General features: G+C 39.7%; 1 protein-coding gene across 2 annotated transcripts; it reads left to right on the forward strand.

Annotated features, from left to right (window-relative positions):
* The first annotated feature begins 1,279 nt into the window (after positions 1–1,279).
* On the forward strand, positions 1,280–26,333 carry LOC133561232 (interferon-related developmental regulator 1-like). 2 transcript variants are annotated; one of them, XM_061914570.1, is made up of 11 exons: positions 1,280–1,517; positions 7,329–7,430; positions 7,506–7,587; positions 7,677–7,801; positions 12,312–12,469; positions 12,542–12,771; positions 16,152–16,260; positions 16,347–16,481; positions 19,455–19,583; positions 19,650–19,745; positions 25,930–26,333. In XM_061914570.1, exons 1-11 carry the CDS (start codon positions 1,487–1,489, stop codon positions 26,014–26,016), a joined length of 1,284 nt encoding a protein of 427 aa, XP_061770554.1. In that variant the 5' UTR covers positions 1,280–1,486; the 3' UTR covers positions 26,017–26,333. The 2 variants fall into 2 exon arrangements, with proteins under 2 accessions (XP_061770554.1, XP_061770555.1); XM_061914571.1 differs by having other exon boundaries at positions 7,512–7,587.
* The last annotated feature ends 122 nt before the right edge of the window (positions 26,334–26,455 follow it).

Raw genomic sequence — 26,455 nt, forward strand, 5'->3', positions numbered from 1 at the left:
ATGATCAAATGTATTTCTAATGTATATACTTGCTCTTATGCTATCCGAACTCACCATGTTCTCTGCACGTAAGCGATGATATTACGGACTTTTGATCCCTCAGGCGGTACTGCATAAAAAGCCGACATCAGTGTGTAAAGGATATTACCACATGGGCTCAGGAACACTTCATAAAACCACTGTCAGTAACTACAGTTGGTCGCTACATCTGTAAGTGCAAGTTAAAACTCTACTATGCAAAGCCAAACACATTTATCAACAACACCAAGGAACGCCGATGGCTTCGCTGGGCCCGAGCTCATCTAAGATGGACTGATGCAAAGTGGAAAGGTGTTCTGTGGTCTGATGTGTTCACATTTCAAATTATATTTGGAAACAGAGGACGTGGTGTCCTCCAGAACAAAGAGGAAAATAACCATTCGGATTGTTATAGGCGCAAAGTTGAAAAGCCAGCATGTGTGATGGTATGGGGGTGTATTAGTGCCCAAGGCATGGGTAACTTACACATCTGTGAAGGCACCATTAATGCTGAAAGGTCCATACAGGTTTTGGAGCAACATATGTTGTCATCCAAGCAACGTTATCATGGACGCCCCTGCTTATTTCAGCAAGACAATGCCAAGCCACGTGTTATAACAGCGTGGCTTCGTAGTAAAACAGTGCGGGTACTTTCCTGGCCTGCCTGCAGTCCAGACCTGTCTCCCATCAAAAATGTGTGGCGCATTATGAAGCATAAAATACGACAGCGGACTGTTGAATGACTGAAGCTCTACATAAAACAAGAATGGGAAAGAATTCCACTTTCAAAGCTTCAACAATTAGTTTCCTCAGTTCCCAAACGTTTATTGAGTGTTGTTAAAAGAAAAGGTGATGTAACACAGTGGTGAAAATGCCCTTTTCCCAACTATTTTGGCACGTGTTGCAGCCATGAAATTCTAAGTTAATTATTATTTGGCAAAAAAATAAAGTTTATGAGGTTTGAACATCAAATATCTCTTCTTTTTAGTGCATTCAATTGAATATGGGTTGAAAATGATTTGCAAATCATTGGATTCCGTTTATATTTACATCTAACACAACTCATAAGGAAACGGGTTTTGTATGCAATACCTGGAGGAAAAATGTTTGTACTCGCAATAAAGTGAGTACATGTGAAGAAGTACAGCAGGCACATGTGAGCAAAAGTACAGTAAGAGGCCACGCCCACCGATGGTGTCACACGTGGATACATGACTGAGCTCCTCTCCCGTGATTGGCCAGCCACGCCGGTAAAAAGTAGCGCGGCCGCGTCACGTGTCCACAGCACTGTTGTATGAGGGAAAATGTATCGTCTCGGCCAACAGTACTTCTCCAAGATCGCTTTCAATTCTTTTGTCTTCACGGTGCCGAGGGACTATTTTCATTTTGCGAGACAACACAATAAAGGCTTGTCGTGTATTGGCTGATTTTGGCTGAAAGTCCACGGTTGATTTTGGCGGAAGAAAACATGCCGAGAGCCAAGAAGAAGAGCGGCAGAGGTGAGTGCGGCCTTTGAGGCGCGCGAAGGCCTCGCCCGGCGGGACGGGAGTTGTAGTCCTTTTGCCGCCGCGACGCCATTGAAATGCATTACACGTGTCCCCCCGGTGGACTACAAACGCACCTACGTGGATAGCTAGCGGCTGACAAAGCAGCCACAACGTGACAATACACGACGAAGCGCCGTTTTGTTCTCACGTTTTTACATTCAACCTCTTAATAATAACTTAAGTTTTGTATCAAGCACACGAACAAACCGTTGATTTGATCCAGTTTGCCTTTTTTTGAACGTCCATAAGCTAACCGCTAACGTTAGCTCACTTGCTAACGTCCGTGTTTGTTTTTGTATAGCGGGCCAAAAACAAAAATGGGGGCGAGCTGGGACATAAAGTGGCTGCTTTTGGGACTTACTTCGGTACAATGAGGCGTTGGACATTGTTGGCTGACGTCCCCGTGATGTAACGGAAGAGATTGCGGACATTAGTCGGTTGTTTTTGGGGCGTGATGAAGGCGGTGTCCCACTGCACATTGTCGAAGTGGGCCGATACCATGTAAACCAGGGGTGTCCAAACTTTTTCCACTGAGGGCCACACATGGAAAAAATGAAGGCCTACTTAAAAAGAGCTTTTCTTGTTTAAACGGGGAAAGCAGGTCCATTCTATGTGTCATACTTGATCATTTCGCGATATTGCCATATTTTTGCTGAAAGGATTTAGTAGAGAACATCGCTGATGAAGTTCACAACTTTTGGTCGCTAATAAAGAAGCCTTGCCTGTACCGGAAGTAGCAGACGATGTGCGCGTGACGTCACCGGTTGTGGAGCTCCTCACATTGTTTACAATCATGGCCACCAGGAGCGAGAGCGATTTGGGCATAGAAAGCAACTATTTCCCCATGAATTTGAGTGAGAATAAAAGATTTGTGGATGAGGAAAGTGAGAGTGAAGAACTAGAAAGAAAAAAAAGACAGGGCAGTGAGAGCGATGCGGATGTTATTAGACACATTTACTAGGATAATTCTGGAAAATCCCTTATCTGCTTATTGTGTTACTAGTGTTGTAGTGAGACTATACTGTCATACTTGAAAGTCGGAGGGGTGTGGCTACTGGTGTGGTGACCGCCAGTGTCTCTGAGGTAAGCCACGCAGCTGCCTTTTTGACAGGTGCACGATGAACGACGCAAGCTCCGCTCATATCTACGGTAAGAGCTGACTTATTACCACAATTTTCTCACCGAAACTTGCCGGTTGACATGTGGTCGGGAACCATGTTCGCTTGACCGCTCTGTTCCATGGTAAAGCTGCACCTTCGGGAATGTAAACAAGGAAACCCCGTGTTTGTGTTGCTAAAGGCAGCCGCAATACACCGCTTCCCACTTACATCTTTCTTCTTTGACTTCTCCATTATTAATTGAACAAATTGCAAAAAGATTCAGCAACACAGATGTCCAGAATACTGTGGAATTATGCGATTAAAGCAGACGACTTTTAGCCGTGATCAGTGCTGGAAGAACATGTCCGCTACAACCGGTGACGTCACGCGCACACGTCATCATTCCGTGACGTTTTCAACAGGATATTTTGTGGGAAATAAAAAATTGCAATTTAGTAAACTAAAGCGGCCGTATTGGCATGTGTTGCAATGTTAATATTTCATCATTGATATATAAACTATCAGACTGCGTGGTCGGTAGTAGTGGCTTTCAGTAGGCCTTTAAAAATTATCGCTTTTTAAATGTTTTATGTGGAAAAAGTATTGCATATGTTGTGTGGTTGCCATATAAAAACATCAGTTTCGACAAAAGAGCATAAAACAAACAAAATAATAGTTTAAACTTTAAATTGACGGATATATCGGAAGTTGATCTTGAAATTTAAATGTTAAAAAAATAAATAAAAATGCATCACTTTGAGTGGGGAACCTTTTGGATCTCAAATATATTTAGTAGGATTTTATTGAACTTTTCACTGTGATTACTCCAAAATAATAAATAATTAAAATCAATGGTGTCCTGCATTATTGATCTTTGAGGGCTTTAATTGCTAAATAAAGGAACTCTCCTGACGGAATCAATAAAGTACTATCTATCTATCTAAATACTGCATATTTCAGTTTTACTATAAAAAAAACAAAGTTGTCTTTGACAGAAAAGGCAAAAAAACTTATTTGTTTTACTTTATATCAACCTAAGGTTTATATAGAGACATACTGTAAGAATTAAATAAAAAATAATAATGATTTGACTTATTTTTAACATTTCAGTGACTGAGGCACTCTATGCTCCCCAGGAGCCCTAAGGATTAAAAAAAAAAAATCATATATTTTGTTATGGTTGGAAAATGAAAAATATCAAAATGGCCCCTGCATGCTTAAATTTTTCCGTGTGCGGCCTTCTTTGGAAGAAGTTTGGACACCCCTGATATAGATATTTCTGGAACTAAACAGTACAGTAAAGTCTTTAGAGCGATATATAGTGATGTGCGATACAGCTTATTTTCTTTGCGATACAGAGTAAAATTCAGGCCAGTATTGGCAATGCCATCCAGTACCGATCCCGCGTGGAAATATACCGAATGTATCAGGGTTTGTAAATAACACTATCAACAACACAACATATATATATATATATATATATATATATATATATAGATATGTGTGGAACTAAACAGTACATTAAAGTGTTGAGAGCAGTATGTAGTGATGTGCGATACAGCTGATTTTCTTTCAGATCTGATACTGAGTAAAATTCAGGCTAGTATAGGCGATGCCGATCCAGTACCGATTCCACGTGGTAATAAACCGAATGTATCTGGGTTTGTAAATAACACTATGATAAACACAACATATATAGTGGAATTTAACTGAACTGAACAGTACAGTAAAATGTTTAAAGCGGTATGAAGTGATGTGCGATACAGCTGATTTTTTATCTTTTTTCCACTCCATCCGGTACCGAGTAAAATTCAGGGTAGTATTGGCGATGCCGATCAGGTACCGATTCCGTGTGTAAATATACATAATGTATATGGGTTCGAAAATAACACTATCAACGAGTCAATGTATACATTTTTGTGCAACTGAACAGTACAGTCAAGTGTTGAGAGCGGTATGTAGTAGGGTTGTCCCGATCCGATATTTGCCAAAAAATGCGTATCGGCAAGGCATGGGAAAATGCCGATCTAGATCAAGTTTAAAAAAAAAAAAACCTCAGGTCCGTGTTTTCCAACACACCGATTTTAAAAAAACACATTCCACTCTTCTGCTGCTCCTTTATCTCCGTTCCGCATTTTCCAGAACACCTTCAAAACATCCACAGGTCTGCGTTCTAACCGTTCAGACGGCCGTGTGAATTAAGTTACGGTAAAAATGTTAGCTGTGTGGGATTATTTTATCCTACAAAACGAAAAAGATGAAGAGGTGGAGTGCAAAACATGCCACAATAAAGTCAAGCGTGGTGGTAAAGTTGTAAGACATTTTAATGACTTGCGAGTGAGAGGTTTTTTAGCACTTATCATGGATGAACAAAGGAGCAGGCTGATACCTGAGCATCTTTGAGTGCTCGTCTTTGTTAGAAAGAATCTCCCCATTATGCTTAGACTTCAATTGTCTGCCCCCCCCGACTGGGGCAAACAATTGAAGGGAGTTTGTAGAGATATATATATATATATATATATATATATATATATATATATATATAAAGTTTACATTTGTTCAAGAGCAAGTATTGATGCTGAGTTGTAGACATTTTATCCCACTCAGGTTGTTTGTGTGTTTTGCTTTTTTTTAAATAATGTTTACAGCATTATTTGCACTTTATACTAAGTAGTTCACTTTTTTACTGTTTAATGATGCCATTTCATGTATAATTTTTGATATTTTGTGTTTATCCTTGAATACCAACTATTGTGTATTATTCAAACTCATGTAATTCAGCTGGCTAGTTGTTATCAAGACCACTAAAATCCTTTTCAGCATGAATCTGACAACTAAGTGGGCTGAATAACTTTAAAATTTAATACATGCTCGGATAGGCAAGTATTGGATCGGAAGTGCAAAAACAATATCGGCATCGGATCGGAAATACAAAAACCAGGATCAGGACATCCCTAGTATGGAGTGATGTGCGATACTGCTGAATTTCGATGCTGAGTAAAATTCAGGCTAGTATCGGTGATACCGATCCAGTACCGATCACACATGGAAATATACCGAATGTATCTGGGTTTGTAAATAACATTAACAACACAACAATATATATAGATATTTGTGGAACTAAACAGTACAGTAAAGTCTTTAGAGCGGTATGTATTGATGTGCGATACAGCTGATTTTCTTTCCGATGCCGAGTAAAATTCAGGCTAATATTGGCGATGCCGATCCAGTACCGATTCCGCGTGTAAATATACCGAATGTATCTGGGTGTGTAAATAACACCATCAACAACACAACCTATATAGTGGAACTGAACAGTACAGAAAAGTGTTTAGTGTGGTATGAAGTGATGTGCGATATACAGCTGAGTTTCTTTCAGATCCAATACCGAGTAAAATTCAGGCTAGATCCAGTACTAATTCCGTGTGGAAATAACCTGAATGTATCCGGGTTGGTAAATAACACTGTCAACAACACAATATATAGATGTTTGTGGAACTGAACAGTGCAGGAAAGTGTTTAGAGGTACGTTGTGATGTGTGATACAGCTGATTTTCTTTCAGATCCGATACCGAGTAAAATTCAGGCTGGTATAGGCGATGCCGATCCAGTACCAATGCCGCAGGGAAATATACCGAATGTATCTGGAGAAGTTTAAGAAGAAGCATATTCTAAGTGTTGCTGCTCTTAGAGAATCCCTGACAAAACAAATGATGGCGTTATCCTGCACTGAGTGACTTATCTTTAGGGCTGTTAAAATTAACGAGTCAACTCTTTTGATTAATCACTGTCGCATTACTCATGAACACACTGAGATTAATCAGGTTGTTTATTTTGACCATACAAGCTCTTTTACATTAAGCGCGAAACAGTCAGTGATTAAATCAATGCATACGTCAGCAAAAAAAAAAGAGTAATGAGCCTGGAAAAACTGTAGATAAAACAGTTACCAAGTTTTGTGCAAATAAATGACATGCGTTCCAGTAAAATGTTTCAAAACAGTTCCAGGATGACATTCAGACATTAAAATTGCGTTTGTGTACAAACATGGTGGTCTTTCGAAAGCAAATTTGAATTATGCACATGACCTGTTATTACAGCAATCCAAAATCTGATTTCAAAATTAACAATCCTAGCTATCTTATTCATCGTCATCTCTGTAATTAGTTTCTCCAAATAGCCTACAATAAAATGATACACTCCCCTGTAGTTTGATAAGACCGAGTGACTTATTTTAATTGACATTCATTTTTAAAAAAAATAGACAAATGACAACGCACTTACTTAGGCGGAAGAAAAAGTAGTTCCAACAAATTGTGTTCAATTTAGACAAGATCCCAATGTTTGTTACTTTATACTGTGTTCCTGTTAACAATATACATTATTTCAAGTACTTAGTTAAATTTGAAAATTAATATTAGAGTGAGAAGTCTAACATTGATATTTTAGTATCAATCCGCATATGACTAGTTTAACGTCCATCCATGTGAGAGCAGGTTTTATTTGCACAGTAAATAGTGTGCACCGCCCTTGACCCTGTACAGCGATCTACCAACCAGCATGAGTATACGGTAGCAGATTAGATAACCACGTTTTTTTGCAACACTACCTGTGTTTTACCAATATTGCATAACGTCACGTTCTTTTTTTTTTTTTCCATCAGGGGGCCAGCATGGAAACGTGCAGCCTTTCAGCGACGAGGACGCTTCTGTCGAGACCCTCAGTCATTACAGCAGCTTCAGTGACACCAGTGTAGCAGATGAAGGTGGGCCTCTGTTCGGCTTTTTTTTCTTGTAATATTAAGAAAATATCGAAGTGCTCAAAGTTGTTCACTGTTAAGGTGCAGAGGCCAGCGAGGACACGGCCCAGGAGGATTTCCAGTACAAGCTCAAGGGGTTCATTGACAGCACAGTGGATAAGAGGTACTTGTTTACCTCATTAGTATGCAATAAGCATTCAAGCAGGAGCTTTAATTAACTTTTTTTATGCATCATTCTTTTTTTTTTTTAAGCGCCAAGACCAGACAGGGGGCTATGGACGGGCTCAAGACGGCAATGGCCACGCGCATCCTGTACGAGTTCATCTCAGAAAGAAGGATGACCATCACCGATAGCATCGAACGCAGCCTGAAGAAAGGTAGCCGAACATTTTAAAGATATGAGCAAGACGTTATGTTGGAGGCTACTGATGGGCGATATTGGTGTGTCCACCTCATTCAATGGGTTTTCTTTATTTTCTTGACTATTTACATTGTAGATTGTCACTGAAGGCATCAAAACTATAAATGAACACATGTGGAATTTTGTACTTAACAAAAAATGGTGAAATAACTGAAAACATGTTTTTATATTCTAGTTTCTTCAAAATAGCCACTCTTGGCATTCTCCTGATGAGCTTCAAGATGTAGTCACCAGAAATGGTTTTCACTTCACAGGGGTCCTAGTTTTGATGCCTTCAGTGACAATCTATAATGTAAATAGTCATGAAAATAAAGAAAACTCATTGAAATGAGGTGTGTCCAAACTTTTGGCCTGTACTGTATATTGCAACATACATTGCAGCCTCTTGCAATAACGATATACGTCAGTTGAGTTTTTGTATATGAATTGGCCGCTTTCCTTTGTATGTAAATGCTGTCTTACCTGCAGGCGCCTTAATAAAGCAGAGGCATAATTGGCCTGAACTAAAAGCTCGTAAATAGAGAAGTTCGTAAATCAAGGTTCAACTGTACTGACTCTTGACATTTTCAAGATCATTAAAAACATTTTTGACTTGTATTATAATGTCCATTATAATCCAATAAAACACAAGATGTCAGCGAAACAATATTAATACAATTTTAGTTACTTCCTACTATTTTGCCCTATAAGTCCTCCTTGTTTTTCCTGAGTTTAATTATAACAAAAACAATTTTGTGTTAATAAAGCATTCATCTAATCACTTTAGTATCAACCATATACTGATCCTCTGCTTTATCGATTCTATAATTGCAATGAAACCTTTTTACAACAGGTCACTCATTCTGGTTGCATGAAGATGGCCTAAACTTAGACTAAGAATTCCTTTTTATTGTCATTCAAATTTGAACTTTACGGTACAGATAACAACATTTTGTTGAATTTGCATTGAATAAAACATACATTTTAAAAAACTGATATGTATGTATGTATGTATATATGTAATATAACGATTTAAAAAAAAACTTTATAAATGTAATATACATTTTTGAAAGTTATGAATCGGTATGAATAAGAATCGCGATTTAGATTTGAATTTTTTTTGTGCGCCGCTCATATTTAATATTCTAATTGTATAAATCTGCCTACCCTTTTAAGAGCTTGAGCTTAACGGTTTGCATAGCTATCTACGATGTGTAGTGTAGCATGTTTAGCTAGCCCTCGTCGTCTGGGATGATACCAGAGGTGGGAGTTCTTACGCACCTCACGATTCAGAAGCTATTGTTCGATTAAAAATCAATTACTCATGCATCTGTAATTTATCTGTTGATGCAGTTTTACATTTCTTTTCACTAAATAAGCATTTAGCACTTGCAGCTTTAAAAAAAACAGTGCACTTGTAATAATAAATAGTTGAATTACTTTGCATTATATTGATTAAATCAATGAAAATGTGCGCAAAACTAGAAACTAAAATAAAGGAGGGGGTTGGACCTCTTGGTGAAGTGTCTCACTGCAGTCAGCCTAATTTATGAACTGTCTGCATTACTTTATTTACAACAAATACATCGATTATTGACGTTTACTAATCAATTTTACAATCGCCTATGTCTGATTTGCAATGAATCTAAAAATCAAATTGTGGATGGGGCGTGGCTTGCGAACCTGCAGCGAAGCGGGGTGTCCCAGGACCGGCTTCGAGATCAGCGACAGGTGCGTAGACGGCCCACCTGGGCCTGGTTATCTAATCACCTGTCGCTCTGTTAAAAGGCAGCAGCCGGGAGGAGAGGGGTGGTGGAGCTAGAGTGAGAGCGAGAGAGTGACAAAGAAGGACAGAAAAGACAATTGCTGAAAGAAGCAAATAAAAATGTATTGTAACCCTGATGTGGGCTCTCATGGAATTGATTGGTGGTCCGAAGAACCCCCTGCAAGGCAAACCCCACAATTTGCTCTACCACCTCTTTTCTCCCGGCTGCTGCCTTTTTAACAGAGCGACAGGTGATTAGATAAACAGGCCCCGGTGGGCCATCTACGCACCTGTCGCTGATCTCGATGGTGGTCCTGGCACACCCCGCTTCGCTGCAGGTGCGCAGGCAACGTCCCCCTCCACACAAATATTTCCGCCACCTCTAGATGATACTTGCAATAAGTGTAGTGTATTTGTCTCTATGGAAGCGAGGATTGCTTACTTAGAAGGGGAGCGACATTAGCTGCAAGGACGCAACATTGCGGTTCTCTTGTCGCCGTATAATTTGCAGGACACGCCTAGAACGTTTAATCAACGTAAAGTATCACGATAGTATTAACATTTCTGTCTTTGGCCAAAATTATATCAGAGCGGTCGACCAGCAACTTGAAGGTTCCTGGTTCAAATCCAGCTTTCGCAATCCTAGTCACTGCCGATGTGTCCTTGGGACACTCAACCCCCACTACTGTAAATGTACCTTAAATGTAGATAATGGCTTTCTCAATGTAAAGCACTTTGAGTCACTAGAGAACAGGCGCCATAAATATAGTTCATTTCACTTGCATCGTCTATATCGCACAACCCTAATGTCGGGGTGGTGTTTATTGCCTAGACGGGCCTGCCACAGAAGTGCCGACTAAGCAAGAAAAGAGACAGGTCAGCGTTTCCGACAGGAGTGCAATATGCTTGTAAGCGTTGGGTTAGCTGTAATTGTATGTTTGTGTGGTAAAACTGAAATCATCTCGTTTATTTAACACATGAAATTAGGGATTTATGTCTTGGTTTCATTTTTCATATTTGTATCGTTGAGGGGAGTTGCTGCTGGAGTACCAGTATGTGTTGCGAGCACTTTGTTATAAAGTTTGTCGTTTGCGCTGAGTCGTTACCCGCATGTCCTTTATTGTTTATTACCGCATTTTTCGGAGTATAAGTCGCTCCGGAGTATAAGTCGCACCTGCCGAAAATGCATAATAAAGAAGGAAAAAAAACATATATAAGTCGCATTTTTTGGGGGAAATTTATTTGATAAAATCCAACACCAAGAATAGACATCTGAAAGGCAATGTAAAATAAATAAAGAATAGTGAACAACAGGCTGAATAAGTGTACGTTATATGACTCATAAATAAGCAACTGAGAAAGTGCCTGCTATGTTAACCTAACATATTATGGTAAGAGTCATTCAAATAACTAACATATAGAACATGCTATACCTTTACCTAACTGTCACTCCTAATCCATAAATCCCATGAAATCTTATACGTCTAGTTTCTTACGTGAATGAGCTAAATAATAGTATTTGATATTTTACGGTAATATGTTCATTTCACACATAAGTCGCTCCGGAGTGTAAGTCGCACCCCCGGCCAAACCATGAAAAAAACTGTGACTTATAGTCCGAAAAATACGGTAGTGTTTCCAGTTCCAAGTTGGGCTGTTTGTTTTCATCCATACACGAGTAAAACTGTCTTGCTTTTTGAAGACATTCTGTCAAACTAATTGCCCGCTATGACTTACGGTGCCTTCCATTTACCTCTGAAGTTGTAGCTGGGAATGACTTCCCAGCCGAGTTGTGGGCGATCCAGTTACGACGTCGGAAATCAAGGTGGCCATATCCACAAAAGCTGTTTTTGCGCTTGCCTTGTCTGAATATAAAGTTAAAGTATCAATGATTGTCACACACACACTAGGCGTGGCGAAATTTCTCCTCTGCATTTGACCCATCCCCTTGATCAGGGAGCAGTGGGCAGCAGCGGCGCCGCACCCGGGAATTATTTATGGTCATTTAACCCCCAATTCCAACCCTTGATGCAGAGTGCCAAGCAGGGAGGTAATGGGTCCCATTTTTTTATAGTCTTTGGTATGACTCGGCCGGGGGTTTGAACTCCCAACCTACCGATCTCAGGGCGGACACTCTAACCACTAGGCCACTGAGTAGGTGATGAATATGAACAACCTTTGAAGGTTGCAGGATGAGTGCATATTTCCCCAAACACGATGAGTAAACTCTTTCAAAAGATGGTGTTTTAGGGCAAACAATAACACCATTTCAATGTCTTTACATGTGTTTTATGAAAACTATTTGCAATATGGCCGTCAGCAAAGAAAAATCCATAACTCAGCTGCACCGTTTTTTAAGCGGCATGGGACAAAGCGCATGAAAAAAGTATTAGTTTATACCCTGGAATTTACGGCAAATATAGTTTCTGCATGTCTGCTGCAATAAAGCGCACGAGAGCGGGTGTTGTAGCAAACTGTGCAACTTAATATTTTAAAATAATCTGTTAAAAGTGCAATTCGAATGATTAATGAATATGGCAAGCAGACATTTTTTTAATATTATCTAGAAGGAGCTTGTAAAGGGTTTTATGTGATGATAGAATTAATCATAGAAAACAATGGATAGATGGGGGTAATTTTCAAATGTTGCAATACCTGCAGGTGGGGTGATGGAGTGAAGTTAGTGCGCCAACATTCTTACATCAGCAGTTGTCTTTTCCAGGTAAAGGCGAGGAGCAGCGAGCAGCAGCCTCCCTGGCCTGCCTGCTCTGCATCCAGCTGGGCTCCGACATTGAGAGCGAGGAGGTCTTCAAGACCCTCAAACCCGTCTTCAAGAACATCCTGGCGGACGGTTCGGCCAATATTCTGGGCAGGCAGGCGGTGAGTCGCTAATCCCGGCGCGACGCCTTTGGGGCGTTGAAGGCGGCGACATCACCGCAGTTCTCATTGTAGGTGGCGACGAGTTTGGGCCTTTGTACGCTAGTCACGGAGGACGACGTGTTGGACGTGCGGGCCACCATGGAGTGCTTGGAGAACCTCTTCACGCGCTCGTACGCCCGGGGTGACGGTACAAGCCCCTCTATCAGCGCCCCCACCAGTCAGCTCCACACCAACGCGCTCCTGTCCTGGGCCCTCCTGCTCACCATCTGCACGGCCAGCCAGCTGAAAGACATCTTGCACAAGTACGTCCAGCAGCCGCAATATCTTCTTTTTGTTTACATTTTTGATTCATTCCTATTAGTGTTGTCCCGATATTTACATACTATTCAACATACACTGGTCCACTAAAAATGTCAGTGTTGTAACAGAGATTCTTCTGATACCTTAAACATCAGTTTCATATTACAATAAAGAACAATGTAGGCATTAAATAGTTGTAGGTAAGTAAACTGGTAATAAATTGGTTGCTGACCTCTGCAGTAACATATAGTGTTATTTCCCATTCTATTATTTTGTCACAACTATGAGGGACAAGCGGCAGAAAAATTTAATTTAATAATTTTTTTTCCATTATTAATCAGTACATTAATTGATTAACGTGGACCCAGGCTTAAACAAGTTGAAAAACTTATTCGAATGTTACCATTTAGTGGTCAATTGTACGGAATATGTACTGTACTGTGCAATCTACTCATAAAAGTTTCAAACAATCAAAAGTCCAACAAAATAATACACAATAATACTACAGTAATTCCAAAATCAAACCCGGCCCAGCGACATTCAGAATCAACAGAACAATTACGAGGACACAAAAACTTGACACAAAACAATCCAAAAGTAGTCAAACAAAAATGAATAATATCAACAACAGTATCAATATTAATAAGAATTCCAACAGAGCAGTGATCAGACATCTGTTATTTACATTATCATCACAGCCATTTATAAAAAATTAAATAAAAACATTATTAAAATGAACAATAAGGTCACAGTGGCTTACACTTTTATTGCATCTCATAAGCGAGACAACACATCGTGTCCAATATTTTCCACCAAGATAAAATAAGTCATAGTTGAGGTTCATCTTAATAGTTAAGACAAATTTAAATAATGGATGCTATAGTCCAATGTATGACTCATTATCCCAACTAAATGCAGTTTTAAATGGAATATTAATATAATTGTTTATTTACTGCTATTTTGGGTTTTATCATGTTTAATCTACACTTCTGTTCAAATCTAATGATCCTTATTTTTCTGTTTGGATACTGTATATTAGTTTGGGTATCAGTACAAATTTGGGTATCTGTCCATTACCAAGTAATTACAGGGTCATACATTGGTCATAATTAAAGTTCTCCTGTGTCCAGGGACATATTTTCTGAATTTATAAACAATTAAAGTACAGAAGCTTTTGTAATAATAAAAAATATCTATTTTATTTCGACCATCCACAGGTTTGGTACTTGGTATCGTTAGTCTATTTGTGTAGATCCACCTATTTATTTACATTCAGGAGTGCTAGCTTGTTGTAGCAGTTAGCCATTATATCCTCCTACGGCAGGGATCGGGAACCTTTTTGGCTGAGGGAGCCATACAAGCCAAATATTCTAAAAACTATTTCCTTGAGAGCATATAAAAAATTTTTTAAGACTGAATACAACTAAATGCATGCATTTTTAAGTAAGACCAACATTTTCAGAGTATAATAGGTCTCTTATTCTTTTTAATTACATTGTTATTCTGAAGCTAACCAACAATAAATAAAATACTTCATACAGTTAATGGGACTTCTTGAACAGGTGCGGTAGAAACCGGATGGATGGATTAAAATGCATGAGAATGTTTTATATTTTGAACGTTAGTTTTGACACTGTGATTACCAGCGGAATTATTCATTACTTAAGGTGTTAAGCAATGTAAACCAAGATTTATTGAGAGCCAGATGCAGTCATCAAAAGAGCCACATCTGGCTCGAGAGCCATAGGTTCCCTACCCCTGTCCTACGGTGTGTAGTTAAGCATGTTTAGCTATTCCTTGTCCTGCAGAGATGATACTTGTAAGAACCTCACTTTATTTGTTGCCATGGAGGCGAGGATTAGATATACGGATGGATGTTTTATATTCATTGCGACATGTACAAGATTAAGTGTCGAGCAGTTAAAGTGCATCCATACATTCAAGAATAGCTTTAAAACATAGCTAAAATTCAGACATAAAAATATCTAAAATAATTTCAAACTGGCGGGGCTTCACGGTGGCAGAGGGGTTAGTGCGTCTGCCTCACAATACGAAGGTCCTGCAGTCCTGGGTTCAAATCCGGGCTCGGGATCTTTCTGTGTGGAGTTTGCATGTTCTCCCCGTGAATTCGTGGGTTCCCTCCGGGTACTCCGGCTTCCTCCCACCTCCAAAGACATGCACCTGGGGATAGGCCCCTCCCACCTCCAAAGACATGCACCTGGGGATAGGTTGATTGGCAACACTGAATTGGCCCTAGTGTGTGAATGTGAGTGTGAATGTTGTCTATCTGTGTTGGCCCTGCGATGAGGTGCCAACTTGTCCAGGGTGTACCCCGCCTTCCACCCGATTGTAGCTGAGATAGGCGCCAGCGACCCCAAAAGGGAATAAGCGGTAGAAAATAGATGGAATTTCAAACTGGCTGAAAAGGTAGAAGTAGCTAAAACACTGGAAAGACGTTAGTCGATAGCTAGCTATGTTTTAAGTGAAAGGAAGTGAATTATATTTATATATCGATTTTCTCTAGTGACTCAAAGCTCTTTACATATGTCTAAGTTACATTTAAACCAGTGTGGGTGGCACTGGGAGCAGGTTGGTAAAGTGTCTTGCCCAAGGACACAACGGCAGTGACTAGGATGGCGGAAGTGGGAATCGAACCTGGCACCGCCACTCTACCAACAGAGCTATGCCGCCCCCCTGTTTAAAACAGGGGTGTCACAGTAATTTGAGCTCGGGCCGCATGGAGGAAAATCTGTGCACACTTGGGCCGGACTAATAAAATCATGACATTTAAAACTAAAAATAAACTCAACCTCACATTGTTTTCTTTCTTACTTTGGCCAAAAGTAGAACAAACATTCTGAAAATATTACAACAAAAATATAGAATGAAGGAAACGAGAGTGAATGAATGTATATAACTGAATAAATGTAAATATGCATTAAAATGTTTTCTTTTGTATTTTTTTTTTTTATGAATTGTTTGACAACGTTTTTCCAAAACAGAATATATAATGTGAGATATAACAGGATAAAGCATACATTTATCATTTGTTTTCAAAACGGTTACAAACAAGTGGGATATCACACATTTACTGTGGCACCACATTTTGACAGTGCTTGTAAAATGGTGCTTCAGTGCCTTCACCTTCATCAAAATATGTCCATTTTCCTTCCACCCCTCCCCCCCACGCCTTTTCCAATTGTAAGTGCTCTGTGTGTTGGTGTTGATATACACACCCCTCAGCTCATGTTACTGTGGCACCACGTTATGTCCATGGGAAAAAATAAAAGCACCCGGAAAGTTTTGAAGGCAGTAAAGTACCTTTTTTACATCATTAGTACCGGTATATTGTACAACCTAATTCCTATTTGTTCCTCCTCAGACATCTGCCCAAACTGCCAAGATTGCTGGAGAGCGACGACGTCAACATGAGAATCGCAGCAGGAGAGACCATAGCACTGCTTTTCGAGCTCGCGAGAGATATGGACCCTGTGAGTTGTCTAAAAACTAAATCCCACACTGTATGTGAACTCTTGTCGGAGGACACGTCACTCATGGCAGCGGCTTCCTCCTTTAGGAGTTTGAGTTTGACAACTGGGACGAGTTGTGTGAGAAACTGAGCGCGCTGGCCACGGACTGCAACAAACATCGGGCCAAGACGGACAAGAAGAAGCAGCGCTCCGTGTTCAGGGACGTCCTCAAGGCCGTCGAGGTGCTTTTTAACTTCATCGCTTTCTTTTAGATAACAAAGCGGCAACATCAAAGATTGAGGTGTCCAAACTTTTCACACTGACAAATCAAAGCTTGCTAAGGACATTTTGAGATTTTTCATTATCAGAATCATCCATCCATTTTTCTACTGCTTGTCCCTTTTTGGGATGACAGGGGGTGCTGGAGCCTATCTCAGCTACAATCGGGCAGAAGGCGGTGTATACCCTGGACAAGTAGCCACCTCATCACAGGGCCAACACAGACAGACAACATTCACACTCGCATGCACACAATAGGACCAATTTAGTGTTGCCAATCAACCTATCCTACCCCATACAATTTATAAATATTTATTTTACCTTTTAAAGCTCACCTAAAGTTAGTTCCCAGTGTCATAAAAAATTATAAAAACAATTTGTTTATATATATATATTTTTTTATTATTATTCGCCGTTTACACCTTTTGATCAGTTGCTGGTGTATCTGGTGATATAAATTAGAAAAAAATGTTTTGTTTGTTTTTAATGGCAAAAACACACAATACAATATTTTATCCAAACAAATGTTTAAAGGAAAATATTTAATGACGAGTAATTGGAGCCTTAAATATGTAAATAAGTCACAAAAACATCAATTGTCTTTCTTATTGTTTGAGTAATGACAGTTTAAAATGGATCCCATCAACGTTCCCTCTAAAGTGCGTGTCAAGCAAGTTTGCTCGCAGTTAAGCGCCTGCGCAATTGCACGCTGCTCACACGTCATCTGCACACGGCAAATCTATACCACCCACAAAAGAAATAAGCACAGAACAGTTTTCAATGTAACTGACGACACGCGGCCACAAAGGATAAAACAGTTTTCATCATCATTGTTCTATCATTGTAACGTCTGTCGATAAGCTTTAAGGAGGACATCAATTCATCCATCACTTTGAGCAATTGTCTTTGTTGGCCAAGAACACACAATCACAACATTGGTAAAAACTGGTTATTTTCTGCCGTCCCATATCAATAGCATCCGCTCGCTCTTTCTCTCTTGCGCCAACACATGCACATAATGCACTTAGCCAGTGATGCGTTTAAAGCCACACAAAAAGCTGGAAAAATCCAACATCACAAAAAGTGTAATTCCAGGTCTTTACACTATGATTTACCAATCAAATGTGTGCTTATTCTACTGAAATGTATTAATAATCCTAATTTAGAAATATTAATCGTGTAATTATGTTATTATATTAAAAAAATACTAACAATAAGATATACGTATTTTGCAAACAGAAAGCTACAGGAATGTACACATGATCCCATGCTTGCATTTCATAGTGATTTAGGGCTATATAAGTAAACATTGATTGATTGATTGATTGTGCAACATGTGAATGTTTTTTAATGGGAACTAAAATGCAATATCTGAAAGGGGTACAGCTCATGAAAAACAATCTCTTTTTTTGTTATTGTCATTTTAAGTGAGCCAAAACACATTAGAAAATAATCTCATGGAAATGACTGCAGTCATTTGATAATAATCATAAGAAATGAAACCTATTTAGCCAGGTTTCGGACAGGTGTGCAGATGGTGTGACCACAGTGTGCACGTCTGATGCTGAATGCTCAAAAAGTTTTTGCGTTTGCTCACATGTGAAAAATAAGAGGGAACAATGGATCCCACTAAAATTATTGGATTCAAATAGGTCCCACTTATAAGTTTAAAATAAAAAATATTCCAACTTTTCTAATTCAACTTCGGTACTGTCGATTATCTTTATTTTTTAAGGCCATTTTGTCAAATAAAAATGGTCTTCTTATATAGCAAACACGCAAAATATGCAATGTTTTCCCTGAAAATATTTCAAGTGGGATATGTGATGGTAAATAATTACAGATGTCCAATAATGGCTTTTTTGCCGATATCCGATAATGTCCAACTCTTAATTACCGATTCCGATATCAACCGATACCGATATATAAAGTCGTGGATTCCACACATTATTATGCCTTATTTTGTTGTGATGGCCCGCTGGATGCATTGAACAATGTAACAAGCTTTTACAAAATAAATCAACTCAAGTTATGGGGAAAAAAATGCCAACATGGCACTGCTGTATTTATTAGTGAAGTCACAAAGTGCATTATTATTTTTAACATGTCTCAAAACAGCAGCTTGTAAATTGGAACATGCTCTCCCTGAGAGAGCATGAGGAGGTTGAGGTAGCGGGGGGTGTAAATTGTAGTGTCCCGGAAGAGTTATTGCTGCAAGGGGTTCTGGGTATTTGTTCTGTTGTGTTATGGTGCGGATGTTCTGCCGAAATGTGTTTGTCATTCTGGTTTGGTGTGGGTTCACAGTGTGGCGCATATTTGTAACATTGTTAAAGTTGTTTATACGGCCACCCTTGGTGTGACCTGTACGGCTGTTGACCAAGTATGCGGTGTGTGTGTGTGTGTGTGTGTGTGTGTGTGTGTGTGTGTGTGTGTGTGTGTGTGTGTGTGTGTGTGTGTGTGTGAAAAGCCGTAGATATTATGTGACTGGGCTGGCACGCAAAGGCAGTGCCTTTAAGGTCTATTGGCGCTCTGGACCTCTCCCTACATCCGTGTACACAGCGGCATTTTTAAAAAGTCATACATTTTACTTTTTGATACCGATAATTTCCGATATTACATTTTAAAGCATTTACCGGCCGATAATATCGGCAGTCTAACATTATCGGACAGCTCTAGAAATAATTGAAGCCTCGAATAAGTCAATGATTCAGAGCATTATTAGTTTTTAAACGACTGCTTTAAAAAAAAACCTGCATGGCAGCATTGTTAGAGTCCACATTGCAACTTGTTCTTCTTACATTTCACCTGTTTGCTCTTCTATTCCACTTTATTTTCAAAAACAGTATTTTTAGAATGTTATGCAGGTCCTTAAAAAAAATGAGCTGCGGGCCGCACTTTAAACACCCCTAAACTGAGTCGTCTTTTATTTATTTTAGGAGGGCGACTTCCAGAGTGAGACCATCCGCTTCGGGACAGAGCGCATGTGCATCGACAGCTGGCTGAGAAAAAGGACCTACGACGCCTTTCGGGAGTTTGTGGGCGCCGGGATGAACTACCACCTGCAGGTAAGTTCACCTGGCGTGACACCACGCAACGACAGAGGCCTGACGCTGTAACTTTATCCTGTCCAGGCTAACGAATTCATCAGAGACGTGTTCCAGCTGGGACCTCCCATACTGGTGGACTCGGCCACAATAAAGGCCATGAAGATCTCCCGCTTTGAGAGGGTGAGGATTGCGTAACAATCGCATTTGTTTTCCTTAGCGAGAACTGCACCATTCGACGTGTCTGGAAAGGGGATCTTATTTAATCCCGACCCTTCTCTTAAAAAGAATATAACAAGTAAGAAATGCATACAAAATTAAACAAGAAAATAAAGTAGAATTTAGATAAGTGTGTAATGAATATTAGCACTGTTTTTGCTATATCCGCTTACAATTTTTTAAGAAAATCTGTGGTTCAAGTTAAGGACGTGTCAATCGGTCGTTTTTTATGGACACCTAAGTCCTCACCATTGACAAGCTTGCGGCTAATTTCCCTAAATGAATAATTGCCTCCGTTACGGCAGATAAACTACAAACCCCGTTTCCATGAGTTGGGAAATGGTGTTAGATGTAAATATAAACGGAATACAATGATTTGCAAATGCTTTTCAAGCCATATTCAGTTGAATATGCTACAAAGACAACATATTTGATGTTCAAACTCATAAACTTTATTTTCTTTTTGGAAATAATAATTAATTTATAATTTCATGGCTGCAACACATGCCAAAGTAGTTGTGAAAGGGCATGTTCACCATTGTGTTACATGGCCTTTCCTTTTAACAACACTCAATAAACGTTTGGGAACTGAGGAGACACATTTTTTAAGCTTCTCGGTTGGAATTCTTTCCCATTCTTGCTTCATGTACAGCTTAAGTTATTCAACAGTCCGGGGATCTCGGTTGTGGTATTTTACGCTTCATAATGCGCCACACATTTTCAATGGGAGACCGGGCTGGACGACAGGCAGGCCAGTCTAATACCCGCACTCTTTAACTATGAAGCCACGTTGATGTAACACATGGCTAGGCATTGTCTTGCTGAAATAAGCAGGGGCGTCCATGATAACGTTGCTTGGATGGCAACATATGCTGCTCCAAAACCTGTATGGACCTTTCAGTATTAATGGTGCCTTCACAGGTGTGTAAGTTACCCATGCCTTGGGCACTAATACACCCCCATACCATCACACATGCTGGCTTTTCAACTTTGCGCCTATAACAATCCAGATGGTTCTTTTTCGTCCACAGTTTCCAAAAACAATTTGAAATGTGGACTCGTCACACCACAGAACACTTTCCCAATTCGTATCAGTCCATCTTAGATGAGTTCTGGCCCAGTGAAGCCGACGGTGTTTCTGGGCGTTGTTGATTAACGGTTTTCGCCTTGCATAGCAGAGTTTTAACTTGCACTTACAGATGTAGCGACCAACTGTAGTTACTGACAGTGGGTTTCTAAAGTGTTCCTGAGCCCGTGTGGTGATATCCTTTTCACACTGTCGCTTGTTGATGCAGTACAGCCTGAGGGATCGAAGGTCACAGGCTTAGCTGCTTACATGCAGTGATTTCTCCAGATTCTCTGAACCCTTTGATGATATTATGGACCGTAGATGGTGAAATCCCTAAATTCCTTGCATTAGCTGGCTGAGAAAGGTTTTTCTTAAACCGTTCAACAATTTGCTCCCGCATTTGTTGACAAAGTGGTGACCCTCACCCCATCCTTGTTTGTGAATTACTTAGCATTTAATGGAATCTACTTTTATACCCAATCATGGCACCCACCTGTTCCCAATTAGCCTGCACACCTGTGGGATGTTCCAAATAAGTGTTTGATGAGCATTCCTCAACTTCATCAGTATTTTTGCCACCTTTCCCAACTTCTTTGTAAAATGTTGCTGGCATCAAATTCTAAAGTAATGATTATTTGCAAAAAAAAATGTTTATCAGTTTGAACATCAAATATGTTGTCTTTGTAGCATATTCAACTGAATATGAGTTGAAAAGGATTTACAAATCATTGTATTCTGTTTATATTTAAATCTAACACAATTTCCCAACTCACATGGAAACGGGGTTTGTACTTTTCTTAATATATGAAGTGTCATCATCAGGAATTATCACTGGAGGACGAAGCTAAACATGTTGCACACCAAGAGCCAGCATGTTAACGCTAAGTTAAATGCTATGATAGCTTTAAATCACACCAATAAATTAATGCCTATTAAAGTTTAAGAAGTGCATAAGCAGAATGTAAGCAGTTATTAAAATGATTGTTAATTTCCTGGTAATAAGAGTCGACTATGACAACTATTGGTGTGTCAGCATTAGGGTTGTCCCGATACCAATATTTTGGTACCGGTACCAAAATGTTTTTCGAAACTTTTCTCAATAAAAGGGGACCACAAAAAATTGCATTATTGGCTTTACTTTAACAAAAATATCTTAGGGCACATTAAACATATTTTTACTATTGCAGTTTGTCCTTAAATCAAATAGTTAACATAGGAACATAAGTAAACATTGATTGATTGATTGAGACAACTTGTCTTTTAGTAGTAATAAGTAAACAAAGGCTCCTCCTAATTAGTCTGCTGACGTATGAAGTAACATATTGTGTCCTTTGTCATTCTATTATGTTGTTAAAATTATAAAGGACAAACTGTAAACATTGATAATTAATCCACTTGTTCATTTACTGTTAATATCTGCTTATTTTCCGTTTCCACATGTTCTATCTACACTTCTGTTAAAATGTAATAATCACTTATTCTTCTGTTCTTTGATACTTTACATTAGTTTTGGACGATACCACAAATTCAGGTATCTATTTGATACTAAGTAGTTACAGTATGATACATTGGTCATATTCAAATTCCTCATGTGTCCAGGGCTATATTTCCGGAGTTTATAAACATAATTAGAATTTTAAAAGGAAACTTGATTTTGTGACGATAAAAAATATCGATGTAATCATAGTAGTATCGACTAAATAAGCTATTGTACTTTGTATCATTACATTGGTGTCAGGTGGAGATCAACCCATGACATTTGATTACATTCAGGCATGCTAGCTTTTGTATCTTCCTACGGTGTGTGGTGAAGCATGTTTAGTTATTCCTTGTCCTGTAGGGATGATACTTGTAAGAAACGTACTTTGTCACCATGCCGGCGAGGATTAGTGATTTTGAAGTAGCTACAACACTATGGATGGATGTTTGTTGCTAGTTAGTTCCTGAGGGCGTTTCAGTGGTATATCTTTACTTTTAATCTTGAGTTTTTTGGCCAAAATGCATCCATTCTCCCTTTTCTGTCCACACACCGTATCTACATGTATGTACTCTGTGATTGTGCGCTGCCGAACATGCTCCTCTGCTCATAAACCCTTAATGATGTGACGGCAAAATTGGTACTTTTCAAACAGAGTATAGCCTCGTTTTTGATTTATTAGTACTGCGATACTATATACTAGTATCGGTATACCGTACAACCCTAGTCAGCATTGTCACAATAAGTACACAACACGTAAGAGGGCGGATCGATTCATGAAGTGGTGTCGATACCAAGGGTAGTATCATTATATCAGGGGTCGGCAACCTTTACCACTCAAAGAGCCATTTTGACCCGTTTCACAAAGTAAAGAAAACAATGGGAGCCACATAACTCTTTTGAAATTTATAATGAAACAATACTGCATACAGAGTTTTTTTTTTTTTTTGCTTTGTGCTATGTGTAAACCAGGGGTCTCAGAAACGCGGCCTGCACCTTAATATGAAAATGTAATGTTAGTGCGGCCCGTGAGTTTTGTATGAATGCCGCTTGACAGCGTCACACCTGCCAACCCTCCCCATTTGCCCGGGAGTTTCCCGAATTTCAGAGTAATTATTCTCTCGAATGTATGCTGGTGTTCACCAAATGAACAATAAAAAAAGACGTACATTGATGGCACTACCGCTAGCGCCCTCTACAGCTTGCACAAATAGCTTGCCGGCCCAGAGAATTGTTTGACGAGACTATTGCAGACACACGTTAGAGACTGCAAGGCATCCTTATTCAACAGCAATACAGGTCACACTGAGGGTGGCCGTTTGAAAAACTTTAGCACTCTTACTAATATGCGCCACACTGAACCCACACCAAACAAAAATGACAAACACATTTCGGGAGAACATCCGCAGAACACAACATAAACACGACAGAACAAATATCCAGAATCCCATGTATCCTTGACTCATCCAGGCTACATTATACACCTACCTCTCCGTGCGTCGGTTGAGGTGGGTGGAGTGTATAATGTAGCCCGCAAGAGTCAGGGATACATGGGATTTTGGGTAAATGTTCTGTCGTGTTTATGTTGTTATAGTGCGGATGTTCTCCCGAAATGTGTTAGTCATTCTTGTTTCGTGTGGGTTCCCAGTTTGGCGTATATTTGTAAGAGTGTTAAAGTTGTTTATATCACAACCCTCAGTGTGACCTGTATGGCTATTGAACAAGTATGCCTTGCAGTAGCGTATGCGTTCATATAAAGGTCGCATCCAAAATGTGACCGGCCTGCCGGCCGGCACGCATACAGCATGATGACAATCCAGGCGCGATGACATGTAGAAAGGGTGTTAGAGGCATTGTCATCACGGCACGTCCTCAAAGTTAATGTCTGGGTGAAAATCGAAAAATGTTTACCGGGGAGATTTCTGATAGAGACACTGAAATTTGGAAATCTATCGGACTTCTGCGGGCGGTAGGCAAGTATGCGGCTGATCCGCATCAGAGTGGTCAAAGAGCCGCGGGTTGCCGACCCCTGCACTAATGATCGATACCAAAATGACGAGATTAATTTTTTTTCTCAAAATCTTTATTTTGTTATTGTTTACAAACTTTGGAAATAATTCCCTGGACAAAGAAGGACTTTAAAGGGGAACATTATCAGCAGACCTATGTAAGCGTCAATATATACCTTGACGGTGCAGAAAAAAGACAATATTTTTTTTAACCGATTTCCGAACTCTAAATGGGTGAATTTTGGCAAATTAAACGCCTTTCTGTTTATCGCTCTGGAGGTGATGACGTCAGAATGTGACGTTGACGGGGTAATACAGCCGCCATTTTCATTTTCAACACATTGTAAACATTGGGTCTCAGCTCTGTTATTTTCCGTTTTTTTGACTATTTTTTGGAACCTTGGAGACATCATGCCTCGACGGTGTGTTGTCGGAGGGTGTAACAACACTAACAGGGAGGGATTCAAGTTGCACCACTGGCCCCAAGATGCCAAAGTGTCTGCCGCCAGACCCCCATTGAATGTGCCAGAGTGTCTCCACATTTGACCGGCGATGACAGACATGGCACAGAGATGTATGGATAACCTGCAGATGCATTTGTAACGATAAAGTCAACGAAATCACAAAGGTGAGTTTTGTTGATGTTGACTGCCAGCTAATCGATGCTAACATGCTATTTACCGGCGGTGCTAAAGCAGACATGGCACAGAGATGTATGGATAACCTGCACATGCATTTGCAACTATATTACGTTTCCTTCCACCCACATTTAATGCGAAAAAAAACACTTACCAATCGACGGATTTAAGTTGCTCCAGTGTCACAAGATGCGAAAGTCCTGATCGTTTGGTCCGCACATTTTACCGGCGATGCTAACGCAGCTATTCGGCCATGCTATGGCTATGAATAGCGTCAATAGCTATTCGCTCAATAGCTTCAGTTTCTTCTTCAATATTTTCATACTCCAACCATCTGTTTCAATACATGCGTAATCTGTTGAATCACTTAAGTCGCTGAAATCCGAGTTTGAATCCGAGCTAATGTCGCTATATCTTGCTGTGGTATTCCCATTGTTTACATTGGCAGCACTGTGTGACGTCACAGGGAAATAAATGGCCAGTGTCTTCGCAGAGAGCGAAAATAAGGCACTTTAAAGCTTTATTTAGGGATATTCCGAGACCGGTACAATTTTGAAAAAAACTTCAAAAAATACAAGAAGCCACTGGGAACTGATTTTTATTGTTTTTAACCCTTTTGAAATTGTGATAATGTTCCCCTTTAAGGGCAAAAACCAAAGGATTTCAGAAAGTTAGTTTTTAGTTATGTACTATTGCTGAAACAATTGTAATAAAACAGAATAAGGAACTAGTTTAAATATTGTCAAACTCCCCATAAACAACTGTAAAAATGACAGTGAGTACATGTGATCGCATGGGCAACAATACATCTCAGACTGTCAAATATTTGTATTCTAAAATCATTTTTATTTCTATCCCCAAACTTCCCTTGTGCTCCACAAGATGGCGCCTGTGTACCCGCACCGCCGTTTGACATTCTCACACACATTAACGCCATTTCTTCTCCTTTTGACAGCATCTTCACAACTCCGCCGCCTTCAAAGCTCGCACCAAAGCCAGGAGCAAGTTCAGAGACAAGAGAACGGACGTGGGAGACTTCTAAAAGAAAAAAAAAAGTAATAATTTCCCTCCAACTCCCCCGCCGCTTTATTATTAGACTGTTTTGTGGTCACGAGTCTCCGCCCATTTCTACATAATCCCTTGCATTATTTTTAATGTACATCTCACACTGACTGTCATATTGTACATAGACATTCTCCTGTATTTATTATTATTATTAGCTTGTGTGCCCTGCTAAAGCCTCCTTTCTTGACTATATTACAATGTTCAGTTGCACTAATTGCTCATAAATGTGTGTTTATGTTTTGCATTGGGTGTATAATCAAAATGGTGGAATAAAAACTGTTGAAAAGCTGCCAATTATTGACATTTCTTCCATTTTTTTAAGTAAACATTGCTTTGCATAATCCAGTGAGGTGCAATTCCGCGTGTGGCCGTTAGGGGGCAGTTTGCCTCCACTTTGCTGAGGCTGCTGCACTGGC

Source organism: Nerophis ophidion, linkage group LG10 (genome assembly GCF_033978795.1).
Source record: "Nerophis ophidion isolate RoL-2023_Sa linkage group LG10, RoL_Noph_v1.0, whole genome shotgun sequence".
Classification (NCBI taxonomy): domain Eukaryota; kingdom Metazoa; phylum Chordata; class Actinopteri; order Syngnathiformes; family Syngnathidae; genus Nerophis; species Nerophis ophidion.